This window comes from Salvelinus alpinus, chromosome 12, assembly GCF_045679555.1.
Source record: "Salvelinus alpinus chromosome 12, SLU_Salpinus.1, whole genome shotgun sequence".
NCBI lineage: Eukaryota > Metazoa > Chordata > Actinopteri > Salmoniformes > Salmonidae > Salvelinus > Salvelinus alpinus.
This window is the reverse complement of record NC_092097.1, coordinates 16,783,292-16,799,567: the sequence shown is the minus strand read 5'-3', so window position 1 is coordinate 16,799,567 and position 16,276 is coordinate 16,783,292. Positions and strand designations below refer to the sequence as shown.

Here is a 16,276-nt window from a genome sequence, read left to right as displayed (position 1 = left end):
CCTAATCCAGGCACTTGTCATCTCCCGTCTGGATTACTGCAACTCGCTGTTGGCTGGGCTCCCTGCCTGTGCCATTAAACCCCTACAACTCATCCAGAACGCCGCAGCCTGTCTGGTGTTCAACTTTCCCAAGTTCTCTCACGTCACCCCGCTCCTCCGCTCTCTCCACTGGCTTCCAGTTGAAGCTCGCATCCGCTACAAGACCATGGTGCTTGCCTACGGAGCTGTGAGGGGAACGGCACCTCCGTACCTTCAGGCTCTGATCAGGCCCTACACCCAAACAAGGGCACTGCGTTCATCCACCTCTGGCCTGCTCGCCTCCCTACCTCTGAGGAAGTACAGTTCCCGCTCAGCCCAGTCAAAACTGTTCGCTGCTCTGGCACCCCAATGGTGGAACAAACTCCCTCACGACGCCAGGTCAGCGGAGTCAATCACCACCTTCCGGAGACACCTGAAACCCCACCTCTTTAAGGAATACCTAGGATAGGATAAAGTAATCCTTCTAACCCCCCCCCCCCCCCTTAAAAGAGTTAGATGCACTATTGTAAAGTGGTTGTTCCACTGGATATCATAAGGTGAATGCACCAATTTGTAAGTCGCTCTGGATAAGAGCGTCTGCTAAATGACTTAAATGTAAATGTAAATGAATCCTTCCGAACTAACCCGCTCTGGAGCAGGCTAACTTGAGGCTAACTCCATTTATCCTGAATGAAGTGCCACAAGTACCAATGAAATCAGATACCCTCCCTCTCACAAAGATTGTGGCATCATCCCCTTCATTTGAGGAAGACGACTGATTAAGTATTAATACATAAATAAAAATGGTGTACCATTTTATGTTAAAATACCTAGCACATGACACATTTAGTTATGACAGATTTACCTTTTAGGTCTGTGTGTAGCTAGCTACAACTAACTTTAGTTGAAGACGACCAGAATAGAGATGGATTATCTCTCAAGCTTTATTGACCCATGTTTAAATCGGCCAGAGGATTTTCATTTGCCTGGCTAACCAGACTCCTTGCCAAACGCAACGCAACACCCATTGACTTTAGTTTCTTCTCTGCAATTTAAAGTATGTATACAAGTAAAGTATGTAGCCAATGACAGAGCAGCAGAATAGTTTAGTGTGAGTCGTTATGCTATGTTTTCATAGAGGTGAATAACAAAAAATACTACTGAAGAAAGTCAATCCATGAGTTAGCTGACTTTCTAGTCTAGACACATGGGCCAGCCAATTTCCCGGATGCAAATTAAGCCTACCTATGACTCTTAGAACAAAACACTTTCAGTGAAGCTTCCATTGAGAATGGTGTTGGAGTGGACTTTGAACCACGAAGGGATATCTATCAGAGTAGAAGCCAAGCAGATCTCTTGTGCCATAAAGTTCCAGAACAATGAATACAGGGAGTGACAAGGAAAACATTATTCCCCCTCTCTTGAGAGGCGGACCATGCATAAACCCCACTATGAACAGATGCCCACCTCCAACAAAAGCCTAAGAGACTGCAGGATGATCCCCTTTCTGACAAAGATTGAGGGGACAGAGCCAGTGCATTGCTAGAACCAGGCAGGCAGTGGCATAAAGATACAGACCTCTTGGTAGATGCCTTCAGTACACAACATGATCAAATTCTAATTTTAATAACTTGCATAATGCCTATAGCTAGTGTAACCGATGTGAAATGGCTAGCTAGTTAGCGGTGGTGCGCGCTAATAGCGTTTCAATCGGTGACGTCACTCGCGTTGAGACCTTGAAGTAGTGGTTCCCCTTGCTCTGCAAGGGCCGCGGCTTTTGTGGAGCGATGGGTAACGATGCTTCGTGGGTGACCGTTGTTGATGTGTGCAGAGGGTCCCTGGTTCGCGCGAGGGACGGACGTAAAGTTAAACTGTTACACTAGCTGTCTGAACAAATGTTGTTGTTGATGAAAATAATGGTCAGAGCTATCCGAGATCCTTGGGACGTCCCTAATCGAACTTCTACCCTTACCATAACCATTTTAAATGTCAACTTCAATGGGGGTAGGGACATCCCAATGATCCCTAATTGCACGGACCTGAAAATAAACCAGAATAAAAAAAGGGGGCCGGGTTTAGGGAGTGTCTTCACGAACAACTGATGTCAAAGATCGCTGACACAGTTGTTTTGGAGGAAGTGACAAGAGACTGAAAAAGAAAGAAATAGGCCCTCTTCAAGTAAACAAGCAGGGATTCCTTTCGCTTAATAATTACTCTTACTTTGGAAACACAGGTGGCCACCAAGTAGTTTTGAAAGTATATTGCATTATAATTAAAGAGACGTGCGTTCTGACTGCAACTAACCACCACTGGTGGCACCAGCCAGTTTCCGTCCGATCTCGGCAACTACCTAGCTATCCAGCTAACCTAGGTTGGGGGGGCAGACAGACAAAATTTAATTCATCTGTTTTTCATCCAGCAGGACGAAAGGCCCATTTTGACATTCTTTAATATACCATCCCTTGGTTCTGGTTGATCAAGGTAAGAATTGTAGCCGATATTCTTTTTGTGCAGTAATATATATTTTTATTTTTTTTATGTTTACCAATTAGCCTGCTAGTAAGACGAGACCAAGTACTGAGCTAGCTAACGGGTCGATTGTCCCCGCGTTGGGCACTAACGTTAGCCACTCACTGTGCACTGTTTAAATTCAGCTAGGTAACGAATGTTTCTCTACTCTGTATGTCATTCAATCTATAGTTCTGTCCCAATTCAGTGTGCAGTTAGTTAGTTAGCTAGCTAGCTAACGTTACATGTCAAATGGCGTTGCTAGCTAATGTCTGCGTTAACAGTATGCGTCCAGAGCCAGTATGCGTCCAGAGCCATGTAACTGTTTATTATTACGTTTCTAAATTCATGGCTCTGTACACGTATAGATAGTTACGCTATGTTCTAGCTAGCAATAACTAATATTAGCCAGCTAACTTACTAGCGAGGCCCTTCAGGGGTGAAGTTAGCTGACTAAACTTACTCAACTCGGGTTGGTTGACAACGTCACGCTAAGTATGCGTGCGCATCGATGTGGCCGGAAATTGTGTTATGATGCTGAAGTGTTGTGATTCTGATAACTGTCAGATAGCTGTCAACAATGACAAGAAGCTGTCTCATTGTATCTTCTTATTGATACCATGTTTTGTTTTGAGGTATTTTACTTTTGCTAGCTAGTTAACAAACAACTGTAAATTTGAGACAAGCGCTCATTGTGCAAATGTATTTGTTTTCAATAAACATTTTGAGAGTAAATCTAGTTTACATGTTGTCAACAATCTAAACCAACCCTGTCTGTTTTGTCCAATAGTTGGGATCGTGTCAGTTTTGTTTCTTAAACTACCAACCCATCTATAGAGATCCTATTAAATTTGAGTATTCTAATTATATGATACCGGCTATGTAATATAATAGTGAACGTTAGCATTAGTAAACAAGCAGACAGTTTATCCAGAGTTTAGCTAGAGCTGTAATGCTAGTCAATTTAGCTAACCTGTTTGGTAAAATAGCTAACGTTAGTGTTGTATGATGTGCTCATCTGTAATTATTAGGTAGCTAGCTAGCTAGCTAGCCTAGTACTATGACTATGCTAGCAACTAATAAACATTAGCTAACTATTAGCTAACCTAGTTGGCCAACTAGGGGTGTATTCATTAGTCGAATTCCATTGCAAAACGTTTCTTCTGTTGCAATTGCAAAACTTTTGCAACAGAAATCATTACGCGTTTATTCTAGCAGAATGAAACGCGGAGGGACCTACCCGGAATTTGTCCAATATAAATTGTTTTTGTTGCAAAACGTTTTCCATTTGAAGTAAATGGTTTCCGTTTTGCAACAGACCAAATGTTTTGCTATACAATCCGACTAATGAATAGTCTAAACGGGATCCTTGGGACGTCACCCCAATGAAGTTGACATTTTAAAATGGTTAAGGTAAGGGTATGGCTGTCCCAAGGATCCGGGTAGCACTAAGCAATAAATCATTCTTGGTGTTGTTTTCTAGATGTAAGATTCAGTACTCAAAGCTTAGCCTAATGCAAACTGCATGGTCCTGTTTAGGTCCAGTGTTGGCTCCCTTTGCTTTCAATAGCCCATGATTGAAATGAAAGAGCGGAGGGAGTGGATGTTGACTGTCTTTTAAAGGTGCAACCTTTTGTTACTATTGAGGATAGTATGAGACACTGAGTAACTAACTGCTTGTGCAAGAAATGCAGCAATGAAAATGCATTTAAGAGCCTGGCTTGTTGTGAAATTTAGGCTGCCTATGTCATCGTGTTTCTGGCCCCTCCTGACAGCTTGTTTCCTTATTCCATGATCTTTATCAATCAGTCAGTCATAGGGAATCAATACTATCCCGGTGTTTTCCATGCTTGTCTGCAGATTTTTTTGGAACCAACACCATTTTACTGTGACACCAATAATGGAACTGATACTGTATGTCGTTACTTTTAAGGATCGGAATATAGTGATGAGGAGGAGTTCCGTGGACCCTTCGTGTCCATAAGTAATTTAGCCATTCATTGTGGTCATTGCACTCTGTAGAGTTGCTATTTTCTTGAGTTTTCTCATGTCAATTAACTTGTGACTTTGCTTGATTACTCATAAATAAAGTCAGATTTAAGAAGGTTAAGGGTACAAGACCTTGTACTCAGCTGGCTTTGTTGGCAAAATCACTACATATCCCATCGAGCAAAGCAGGGAGAGGTTTCCCGTTGTCACAGTTCCGACGCCAGTGGATCTCAAAACTGAACTTGGATCCACGTTAAGTAGCAATGATATCCTATTCAATAAAACAATCATTTGTTTCTTTCCAGCAATTTTCTTAATTACATGATTGTATAACTAGCAAAGGAGTTTGGAAGTTGAGGGTGCAGTATTTATAAAGTTTAGCAATATTAATGATTGATTAGTAATGCCTGACGAGTTCCTATAAATTGGTGTCTGTTACGTGAACTGATTTAAGATGGTTTTTGCTTTCTGAGAATAAAGTCACGTTTTATGAGCTCCTGTATGCTGCTTCTGTCTAGTCTTAACTTTCCTTTTAGTTGATGTTCCACCCTCTGAACGGCACATTATATTACCGTCAATGCGGAATTCTTAAGAGGACTCTCATTGTCACTTTGTGTTGCTTGAAATAAATTTAAGTTGAGATGAAGGTTGCTTTGTTTCAATGCTGGGGTAACCATTAAGGGTGAGGCTCCTTGACAGAGAGAAGCAGTGCTAATGATGGCTCTGCACAGCAGCCTTACTTAGCCTAAATGTTGTGAATATGATATTTGGGGTAGATCTGGTGATGCTGTTAAGAGAATGTTGGTCAGTGAGAGCAAGAGATGCTTTATCAAGAAGAATAGTGTATTCCACTCTCGCTGTCTGTGGATCAAGTCTCATAACTGGCCTTTACATGTTGAAACGTTTCTGGTTTACGTTAAGCCTACATTCCTCTCCCAAACCTGAGTCATATACAAGTGAAAATAGAGGAACATGTTGGAGGGGAAGGCAGAGTTTTTTTTAAAACGAGTCTGTTGTTTCTTATTTAGTGAGGGACAAACTGTACTTGGTTACATTCCCAGAACTATTCCTACTCAGAGCATTTCAACACACACTGTGCCAGATGCCAATCGCAACTTTTAACGGGCTGTGGTTTCACATTTGATTGACAGACAGGTGGTATAACGTTTGACCTTTGGCCTGCTGTTATGTGTGTTGATGTGTACAGCCTACATGTGTTCCTGAATGTCTCTGTGTGTGGGCATGCCAGTGTCTGTGTGTCGTAATCCCCATGACTGGACAACTAGCTTTGGACCACATGACTACGGTGAGGGTGAGCTGGCAGCTGGTCAAAGTAGTCCATGGCACAAAGACGTGTTATAGTATTTGCAGTACTTGCCTATTATAATATTGCCTGCATCATAGAGCATAAACAGCATTGCTTTTTAACCCTGGGGACAGGGGCGACAGGCAGCATGCTTTATAGACTGTGTGCCTGTGTTTATAGGCTGATTTTATACTGTGTTTATCATGATAACAATGAGGATGACCGTATGAAGGTAATGTTAGCCATGCTACATGGTCAGTCCACCATTCTAATTGAGTGCGCCTTCTATTTTCCCAGCTGTGGCACAATGACGTCTAGGAAGAAAGTACTACTTAAAGTAATCATTCTGGGAGACTCTGGGTGAGTGTCCTGTACCTTGCACAGCCACTTACACGTCTTCTCTGTTATCATAGAAGGTTACAAAATATATTTGTTTACCAATCACTCTGTCATATCTGTTGCTGACCTGAATCTATCTCGTCAGAGTTGGGAAGACTTCCCTGATGAACCAGTATGTGAATAAGAAGTTCAGTAACCAGTACAAAGCCACAATTGGAGCTGATTTCCTGACGAAAGAAGTGATGGTGGACGACAGGCTTGTCACCATGCAGGTACTGGGGAAGGGATACTATCACGTTACATCACAAGTGCTGTGCTGAAGTACAGATCAATGGGTAGGCCTATATTATATTGTTCTTCATAAACATGTAAGCCCCTCCCCTGTGCTCTGTCACAGATCTGGGACACAGCGGGGCAGGAGAGGTTCCAGTCTCTGGGTGTGGCGTTCTACCGCGGGGCAGACTGTTGCGTGCTGGTGTTTGACGTGACCGCCCCCAACACCTTCAAGACCCTAGACAGCTGGAGGGACGAGTTCCTCATACAGGCCAGCCCCCGAGACCCCGAGAACTTCCCCTTCGTGGTGCTAGGCAACAAGATTGACCTGGAGAACAGACAGGTGGATCCAGATGTAGCGTTTGAGACCAGAGTATCTGACAGTAAGTAGCTTGTGAGTCCCTTCAGAGAATGACGGCTGCTTTTTGTCTGTATCTGGCAGGTGACGACTAAACGAGCACAGGCCTGGTGTCAGAGCAAGAACAACATCCCCTACTTCGAGACCAGCGCAAAGGAGGCCATCAACGTTGAACAGGCTTTCCAGACTATTGCACGCAATGCTCTTAAACAGGTAGGGGATCAGAAGGGAGCTTATGAGAGCTTAGCTGAATGCCGTGTGTGTATTGACAGTAATTTTATACTTTGTTTTTATTGAGGAACACAAAGAAAGTACCAATAAAGTAAAATAAAAGAACAACAAAAAATAACTGGCAGTTACAGTGCACATCACACCTTCATCATATTAGTTACATTGACGTCTTTGAATTAGACCTACAAAACCCATTTTTCCCAGTATTCCTGACCTCTCTCCTCTTGTGTTCTTGAAGCAAAGGGCATACGCTCCATGTGGTGTATTTCTTCTACAATGTCTATCCATTGTGTCACTGTGGGAGGGTCTTTTTGTAGCCATTTCCTAGTGATAGCCTTTTTACTGGCTGCCAGTAGGACCTTCAAGAGGTACTTTTCTCTATTGTGTAAGTTATCAGGTATTTCACCCAAGTACAAAGAAATGAATGTTTGTTCTATGTCAAATCCCATTATTTTTCCAATGTTAGATCTTATTTCTCCCCAGTAAGTTTCGATTGCGGGGCAAGTCCAAAAGATATGAGTGATCCATCCTCAATAGACCACATTCTCTCCAACAAGGATGTAGGGAGCCAGTCTGTTTTGATTTCAGTTTAGGCGTTATGAAGAAACGTATAACATTCTTCCAACAGAATTCTCTCCATGACCTTGAGTTGGTGGAGCTTTGTTGAGTCTCTAATATGTTCAACCATTTCATCAGTTATTTCAATGTTAAGTTCCTCCCATTTCTTTTTAATATAGTTTGTAGAATGTTTCTTTGAGGATTGAAAACCCAAGTAGATCTGAAATAGTTTTTTTGTTACTCCCCAAGTTGTTGTATTGACGTCTTGATTTCCATCAAGAAGTCACACAAAAAAGCTTAACGCCATCTCGTCTTTTTCTCCCTTTAGGAGACAGAGGTGGAGTTGTACAATGAGTTCCCTGAACCGATAAAGCTGGACAGGAACGAACGTTCCAAGCCATCAGCGGAGGCCTGCAGCTGCTGAGGTCCTAGCAGACTTACTGGGGTGCAACTGTCAGCCCTTCTACCCTGTCTTGCCTTGTCTAAACCCTATGCCTCACTGTGTGCTCCCCTTTGCCCAATATTATCACTGGCCTTCGTAGATGCGAGTTCTGCTCGAAAAGTATACTTTACACACATGCTGCACTCACACCCCGGTGTACACATCACACACTTACTCTCAAGATAAGTCTCCAAGCCCAAAGAACACCCAGATGGATATTAGAGCATTTATTAACCTGATATCTGCTTAGTATTTCCCCCTTAACTGTCTCATGACACAAATACCTTTTTAAAGACACCATTGTTTCCATGGCACCACCCAACCTCACACACACACACGCATACATACAGAAATAAAATCCTATGACATTTTAAAGGGGGGGGTTAGTTCCAGTGGTAAAGGAGGTTGTGAAGGATCAGAATGACTAATTTATATATATATGTGTGTGTGTGTCATGCCAATGTACTGCCCAAAGATACATGTGTTAATTGTCTTGGAAGTGACCGAGCAAGTCCAACATACGAGTGTGTTGTTCAAGGCATTTTTTTGCACTTTGTCATGTAGACTTATTAAAATCCTGTTTGACACCTCACTTTGGAGCCACAATATAAACCCAAATTTTAAGTCGAGGCTGAAGAGGCAGTGTGGATTTGAACTCTGCTCCCCAACTTCAGTGATGTCCCCTAACTGCCCTACACATGCTTTGTTTCTCAATGGGGAAAGTCAAGCAGCAAATTGTTGTCATCATTCTGCGACTGACACAAGGGGTAGAGAATCAAAGGGAGGACGTCCTATCTGATACAGCTGGGGGGGACAGAGATTTTTCAAGCATATAAATATGACTCGTTATTAGTTATTGCTTCTTGTCTTATTTTTACTGGCAACTGTTGCAAGACTTTGTGCAAATCTTTAAGTCTGTCAATTGTTTTGCGTAGGCAAAAACCATGTATGTTGTCAGTTTCCATATCTGCTGATAGCTCAGGTGGCAAATGATTTGATAAGTGCTTGATATTTCTTTTAACTGATCAGATCTTCTGTCTATTGTTATTACTATGTTTAGTATTTGAATTGCATCAGAGGACCGAGAACACAACTTTTTATTTAAATTATACAAAAATACGGGGGAAATTTGTTAGCATTAATCATATTAATGAAGGGACTTCATCTACATTGTTTGAAAATGTTTTTGGGGTTTCAAGGAACTGATAAAAGTCATTGAATAAAGAACATGTGTGTTTCTGCAAGGAGAACATGTAAAGCATAGGTGACTATTAAGGCTCATACACACAGTTGTTCTACTACACTGAACAAAAATATAAACGTAACATGTAAAGTGTTGGTCCAATGTTTCATGAGCTGAAATAAAAGATCCCAGAAATTTTCCATATGCAGAAAAAGCTTATTTCTCTCAATTGTTGTATACAAATTTGTTTACATCCCTGTTCGTGAGCATTTCTCCTTTGCCAAGATTGTTTTATTTCATTTAACCAGGCAAGTCAGTTAAATTATTATTTTAAATGATGACCAAATCTGAACGGTGCTGGGCCAATTGTGCACCGCCCTACGGTACTCCCCATCACGGCCAGATGTGAAACCACCTGGCTAATCCATCCACCTGACAAGCATGGCATATCAAGAAGCTGATTAAACAGCATGATCATTACACAGGTGCACGTTGTGCTGGGGAAAATTAAAGGCCACAAAAATATGCAGATTTGTCACACAATGCCACAGATGTCTCAAGTTGAGTGTGTGTGCAATTGGCATGCTGACTGCAGGAATGTCCAAGAGTTATTGCCAGAGATTGACATTTTAGTTTCTCTACCATAAGCCACCTTAAACTTCATTTTAGAGAACTTGGCAGTACATCCAACTGGCCTCACAACCACAGACCAAGTGTAACCACGCCAGCCCAGGAACGCCACATCCAGCTTCTTCACCAGCCCGATCGCCTGAGGGGGGGTGCTGAAGAGTATTTCTGTCTGTAATAAATCCCTTTTGTGGGGAAATACTCCTTCTGATTGGGTGGACCTACACCTTCCCAGGCCCATCCAGGGCTGTGCTCCTGCCCAGTCATGTGAAATCCATAGATTAGCACCTAATGAATTTATTTAAATTGACTGATTTCCTCCTATGAACTGTAACTCAGTAGAATCTTTGAAATTGTTGCATGTTGGGTTTATAGTTTTGTTCAGTATATAATCAATAGTATAGTCTTGGGAATACATTTGACAGTTTTAGTTTTGCATGGGGGCACTGTATTTCTATTCTTCGGTCTACTGCTCGTACAGAAATGTCAAAATTGGTCACTTTCAAAGGCGGACACATGACAGAACCATCAAAATCTGAAAAATGTTTAATAACTATCTTTAACCAATACCAGACAGATATAACAATAATCAGAAACCATTTCCTCTCTTCCACATCAATCAACACACCGCAATATCAAGACAATGAGGTCTACATTTTTCAATCTGTTCCCTTTCTCTTCAGTCAGTCAATGTTTCTGTCCCACTCAGTTGGTCCTGGGTTTCTTATTGGCTCCCTGCAGCCACTGTTGGAGAGGCCCTGCAGTCTTCAGCTGCTTCTCAGGCCTGGTCTCTCTTGTGTGCCCCTCCTGTTTGACTTCCCCAGTGTCTGACTCTTTCCTCTTGGGGTGCGTGCTGCTCTTCAGCCAGCCCATCATCATCTTACTGCTGGCTGAAGGCTTGGGCTCCTGGGGAAGGTGATGAGGGGGTAAGTGGAGGCAGGGAGGAACAAGTAGTATTAGATAGAGCCAATTATAGATTTTCTCTTCAGGTTTTAAATCTAGATTTTGAGTAAATATGTGAAGTGTTCAGTCTGGGACCACCTTTCTAATGATCATGAGATATTCAATGATTGGAACATCATCAGACATCTCAAATATGGGTACGTAGTGAGGTCAAGCTGTTGTACCTTAGCTTGAGGATCCACTGGCTGCAGGCACTCAGGGGAGTTGTTTCGAGAGTTGTTGACAAATGAGGAGACAGGGTGAAAGGTCAGTGTATTTTTGGACTGAAGCAATTTAAGGGCATCTAATGACTTGACCTCACCAAAATCCAGCCATCTTCTGACCTCCTCCTCTCCATCGAGAATCGCTGGCATCCTGTATGTCAATCACAATCATTGGTAATTCTATATCATACACAAACTCTCATATACACAGAACATACTCAATTTACTCAAAGAGAGAGTAATGCTTGAGACTGAGGCCCTTACCGGTCATGAATGCCTTGAAGATTAGGGGATGCATCGACAGTGATCACAGTGTAGGTGTAGAGGGGATCTCCACCACTAGGGGGAGTCCAGCAGTCAAACAGTCCTGCAATGGTCAGCAACCGCCATCCTCTCCACTCGTGGTCTCCTTTGTCCTCCTACACAAGTCAGACACACAAACAGGCAAGGTATATATGGTCAAAAGGCAATGCTCACATTATTTAAGTACTGCAGACTAAAAACAGAGAAAGATCACAAATGGGTCTGAATGGAGTCAAAAATAGTGTTTTTGAGGGGGGGAAAAGGGGAAGAGGATGGGGGATATCATCAGTGTAATCAGACTCAAACATCTTACTCTGAATGTTGTCAGTTGTGTGTTTGCTCAGTGATGCATGGTCCATGTGTGTCAGCAGCTCACCTCTTTCTGGTCTACAGAGCCTTCCTCAGAACTGCATGTCTGTGGATCCTCCTGGTCCTCTGTTTTCACATGAACAGGTCCTTGAGTCTGGGGGAAATAAATGAAGAAGGGCTGCTTGTCTTTCTCCTGCCTCCTCCATTCATAAAAGCCATCAGCCAGGATGACACAGCGCTGTCCTTTCAACATCGGATCCTGAAATGAAGTAGTACACAAACATTCACTAATACACATGGAAACCGTTTGAGGATGCATGCTGTCCCTGTTGACAATGAGTTATGTGCATTTCATGTGGAGATTAATCAAACTCACTCCACACCTTGTAGGACTTCTTCTCTAGCAGGCTCTCACTGCGACAGTTGTTGGTGCTATACTGCATCTTGTTTGGGTCATTCTCCCTGAACCAGGCAGGCACCAGGCCCCAACGCATCACTGCCAGCACACATTCATCCACTGGGGCATTCTGAGAGAAAAGGGTTGGATGGGGACCATCTGGTTAATACACAAATCTTTTCCTCCAAGCAAGGCGCAAATGACACCCCCCAAAAGAAACATCCAGCCCTCCTGGCCAGGATCAGTTGATCTGCTTCAGTTGCACAACTATACTTACCTTAACAAAATGTCTTTGGGACAACAAGACTGGGCTCAAAGACTGGGGGCTCTTGTTGTAGGAAGGTCGGTACTTATCAGAATCTCCGTCTTTCCACCTTGGCTGTCGACGCTGCCCTCCTCGGTCTCTGTACTGGGAGGCGCGGCTGACTTCATCTGCCGCCAGGGTGCATGCAGTCCTCCCGCACATCCTCAGCCCAGTAGTCCCAGTACAGTCTGATGAAATAACAACATGCAGTCATGAAATGCATGCATTGGGTTTGCCAGTAGATACCGACCCTACCAATGCGCTTGTTTACACTGAGCTGAACTGGGGTCGGAACGCAATCATGGTAACATTATCTCGCCAGTGCGAGATATGGGTCAGAAAATGTATCTCAATGCAGGGATGAGATATACTCAAAATTTAACCAATTTCCACAATTTTATTTAACTAGGCAAGTCACAACGATACATCGAGAAGATTTAAAAACTGCTCATTTTTCCAGAAAACATGCTAGCTAGCAGTAGCCACCGCAGCCATTATGGAATGGCAGTGTCAGCCAATCAGTTTTTTTGTTGTTCAACGCAACATTCCATAATGGCTGCTGTGGCTATTGCTAGCTAGTATGAGGACGGAATGGGCAGTTTCCCAGGAAAACTAGCAGTATATCAATCTCGATAGAGCAGTGTGGATAGAGGTACAATTTACAGTACAGTGACATCCCAGGTACGTTTTCCAACCAATATCTTGTGCTGGCTCTGTCTTAATGTATCCATGATTGCTTTCTGAACCTAGCCAGCAGATCCGACCTGCTTGCTTACAGATGCACTAGGGTCGGACAGGCTTCATTTATAGGTTAAGACACCGCAGAGCTGGCTCGAGATGTGGCTCGGAAAACGTACCTTAATCCAGGGATGATAAATGTGTTATACTCCGAATTGTACTATTAACACAGCTGTTACACAGGCAAGATTGAACGACTGCTAAAAAAAACAGCAGTCGTTCAATCTTCTCGGTTTAACAGTTGGGTTAATGTAACAATTCATAGTACAACACATTTATTACCCCTGGATTGTGGTACGTTTTCCAAGCCATATCTTGCGCAGGTTCCACAGTGTCTTAAATCTTAGGGATAGGCGTCCCGTCAACGGGACAGTTGTAAATCATTTAGCGCCGTGTGTCACGATCGCAGATTTTAGAGAAACAACAAATGTCGGTACATACAAGTCTTATATCAGCTGAAAGCCTAAATTCTTGTTAATATAACTGCACTGTCCAATTTACAGTAGCTATTACTGCGGAAAAAAATGCCATGCTATTGTTTGAGGAGAGCTCCTAACAACAAAACACTCTTTCACTACGATAGGTTTGATAAATTCACCTCTGAAGGTGAAATGTGTACTTACATTCTGAAATCTTGCTCTGATTTATCATCCAAAGGGTCCCAGAGATAACATGAAGTGTCGTTTAGTTAGATAAAAATAATTTTACATATCCTAAAAAAGGTCCATATAGCACGATCGATTTTGTATTTCCACTCGTTCTCTTTGCAGAGAAAGGAATCTGTGAAAACCTAACCCTAAACATATTTCACCAGTCAAATAACATTCATATTTATTCCTCAGAGATCCTAGAATGTAACCAGACTTCACTATATCATTAGGAGTGTAGTATATCCTATAGGACACCACATTTGGTCAGAGAGCGACGCCTTCATGGCACGCCGATGACGTAGGCGGTCTTCACTTGATTGACTGTCACTTTGTCAAATAAGCACCAATCGGGGTCAAACAAAGCTAGCTAGATAGCCAATAAGCTGGGTTTTACGGGAGTATGAAACCCAGTATATGTTGCAAAATGTTGCTGCTAACCTTGTGCGACAGCAAGCCTTTTTCTTTTGGACAACAATTCTAAAATATGGAGAGTTATGAAAACTGGGTGTTTTGCAAATGTTGAACTTATAATATGGCTACTAATGGAAAAGCTAAATCAAAGTCCAAGTATACAGATTTGACGATATTCTTGCAGAAAAATGTAATGTGAATGTAAATGTCTCCTTCACGATTTGCCCAAATGTACCTGGGCGACTTCACACTAAATGTTTGCTCATAGTTATCTGTCTGAAACTTTGCACATACACTGCTGCCATCTTGTGGACACCATCGGAATTACAACCAGGGTGATGGCTAGATTTGAGACCTTGCTGTTGCATTTCAAAGATGGTGGTAGAAAGAAAAAATATATATATTATTTGTATTTTCTTCTACCAGATCTATTGTGTTATATTCTCCTATATTAATTTACATTTCCACAAACTTCAAAGTATTTCCTTTCAAATAGTACCAAGAATATGCATATCCTTGCTTCAGGGTCTGCGCTACAGGCAGTTAGATTTATGTCATTTTAGGCTAATTTTGGGAAAAAAGGGGGTTATTCCTATTTAGCTTCATGTCCACCAGATACATCAAACTCTTCACGCTCCGGCGGAAGTTATTCATTGTTAATGGAGCAGTCTGCAATGCTACATTTGGGATGCCATAGTTCTGTGTACCGCATGCATAAAAAAAAATTCAACTCGTGAGTTGCATTACCGTACAGTGGTACAAATGGAAGTTCATTATGAGTGTCCCATGGCGGGGTTGCACCATACTGAGGCCAAATTATGATGACAATTGTGTAGTTAGACAGGAGAAGATACTAGCTGAATGACTGGAAAGTCATCTCTGGTAAGAATGACACAGACAAATCATCATTACTATACTTGGGTAGCCAACAGAACGCAGTACAGAATTAATACACACAGCACTTTTCAGTGCGTAATTTAGCATGCCATCACGCAGAGCAAGCTAGTGATTTGAAATCAGTACTCTATATGGGAACAACCAGTTCAATTTGTTGATGTTGCTAGAGATGAGTGGAAAGAATAGAAACAAACTAGATTCATTGTTGTAACATGCCATTGTGCGCACTAGTCTGTTGGTAGCTCTGCCATTTTATGAAACAATTAGGTCAATAGGCGAATAACTTTCATCTGTTCTAATTATTAGCTTTGGTCAAACAGAACAAAAATGGTATTCTCTATGCTGCAAACCGTTCTGCAACCTTGCAAAGGTCATGAAGTACAGAAAATGTGAGCTAGACATTTGGCAAAATGCATGTATCTGGTGGACATATGGCATTAATCTACACAGGAACGCTGTCAGACCCTAGTACAGCTGTAAGCAAGTGGGTTGGATCTGCTGGCTAGTTCCGACCCCAATGATAGTGCAGCTCAGTGTAAACAAGTGTAACAGTAGGTTCGGTATCTTCTGGCAAGCATTCTGTATATTCTGGAAACCACTGGGTATGGGAACTGACAAACTAAACATTTTCCAAGGTGACTCAAGAAGCATTAGCTAATAGCTAGCTATATCGATCTACCAGTAACGTGAACTAGCTCTGTTAGCTTAGCTTGCTAGCTACCAAGTCAACCATGCAACTTTATTTTCGGCTAACTGCCTAGGAAGCCACGGTTCAACTTCAGATAGCTGACAAATCTTTCGATAAAAATGGGAGAACCAAATATTAGTATTTACATAGTGGTGATTTACCGTTGTGAAATTTCTGTTGTTTAGGACTGGACTTGGTCTCGACTTGCCAGTCACTGCAGCATAAGTCAGAGGGCGCGTTCAGATGGTTATTCTTCTTCTGATATCGTGGCGGTACGCAAACAAACGTTGTGCATATCGCTACCTACTGTGATGGAATGTACGATCAATCATGATCTGCCCATATATTTTCCTTTTCCTTCTTTTACATTGTACAGCTACATGTCCCATTATTTGGCATTTAATACACCGCAATGGGGATGGGACAAATTATCTGACATTTAACTAAGGAATCTTTACTTTTCCAGGCAAAACCTTCTAACCTCAGCAGCACTGATAAACTTTCACTTATTTGACCCTCTTTCCTACTGATCAATCTTTTGGCCCCAATGACTCTTCCTCCCTTCACATTTTCTTTAATAT

General features: G+C 42.2%; 2 protein-coding genes across 4 annotated transcripts; one reads left to right on the top strand and one right to left on the bottom strand.

The window, feature by feature from the left end:
• The first annotated feature begins 2,089 nt into the window (after positions 1–2,089).
• LOC139535621 (ras-related protein rab7-like) lies at positions 2,090–9,405 on the top strand. Of its 3 annotated transcripts, none has more exons than XM_071335214.1 (6): positions 2,090–2,499; positions 6,119–6,181; positions 6,306–6,432; positions 6,558–6,776; positions 6,876–7,004; positions 7,909–9,405. In XM_071335214.1, exons 2-6 carry the CDS (start codon positions 6,129–6,131, stop codon positions 8,002–8,004), a joined length of 624 nt encoding a protein of 207 aa, XP_071191315.1. In that variant the 5' UTR covers positions 2,090–2,499; positions 6,119–6,128; the 3' UTR covers positions 8,005–9,405. The 3 variants fall into 3 exon arrangements, with proteins under 3 accessions (XP_071191315.1, XP_071191316.1, XP_071191314.1); XM_071335215.1 differs by lacking the exon at positions 2,090–2,499 and adding an exon at positions 4,126–4,149; XM_071335213.1 differs by lacking the exons at positions 2,090–2,499; positions 7,909–9,405 and having other exon boundaries at positions 5,842–6,181; positions 6,558–6,913.
• Positions 9,406–10,360: 955 nt separating this feature from the next.
• Positions 10,361–16,045, bottom strand: hmces (5-hydroxymethylcytosine binding, ES cell specific). Its single transcript, XM_071335212.1, has 7 exons — positions 15,857–16,045; positions 12,285–12,499; positions 11,994–12,137; positions 11,678–11,869; positions 11,263–11,417; positions 10,960–11,149; positions 10,361–10,738 (listed from the first exon to the last, which is right to left on the bottom strand). Exons 2-7 carry the CDS (start codon positions 12,471–12,473, stop codon positions 10,538–10,540), a joined length of 1,071 nt encoding a protein of 356 aa, XP_071191313.1. The 5' UTR covers positions 12,474–12,499; positions 15,857–16,045; the 3' UTR covers positions 10,361–10,537.
• Positions 16,046–16,276: the final 231 nt, after the last annotated feature.

Excerpts from the sequence above, each read along its gene's own strand:
- LOC139535621 (XM_071335213.1), top strand. The coding sequence starts at position 5,856 with ATGGCACAAAGACGTGTTATAGTATTTGCAGTACTTGCCTATTATAAT. Across the intron at positions 6,182-6,305 it reads ATCATTCTGGGAGACTCTGG|AGTTGGGAAGACTTCCCTGA; the intron begins GTGAGTGTCCTG and ends CTATCTCGTCAG. Across the intron at positions 6,433-6,557 it reads ACAGGCTTGTCACCATGCAG|ATCTGGGACACAGCGGGGCA; the intron begins GTACTGGGGAAG and ends GCTCTGTCACAG.
- hmces (XM_071335212.1), bottom strand. The coding sequence starts at position 12,473 with ATGTGCGGGAGGACTGCATGCACCCTGGCGGCAGATGAAGTCAGCCGC. Across the intron at positions 11,418-11,677 it reads GCTCTGTAGACCAGAAAGAG|GAGGACAAAGGAGACCACGA; the intron begins GTGAGCTGCTGA and ends TGACTTGTGTAG. Across the intron at positions 11,150-11,262 it reads CTTCAAGGCATTCATGACCG|GATGCCAGCGATTCTCGATG; the intron begins GTAAGGGCCTCA and ends ATTGACATACAG.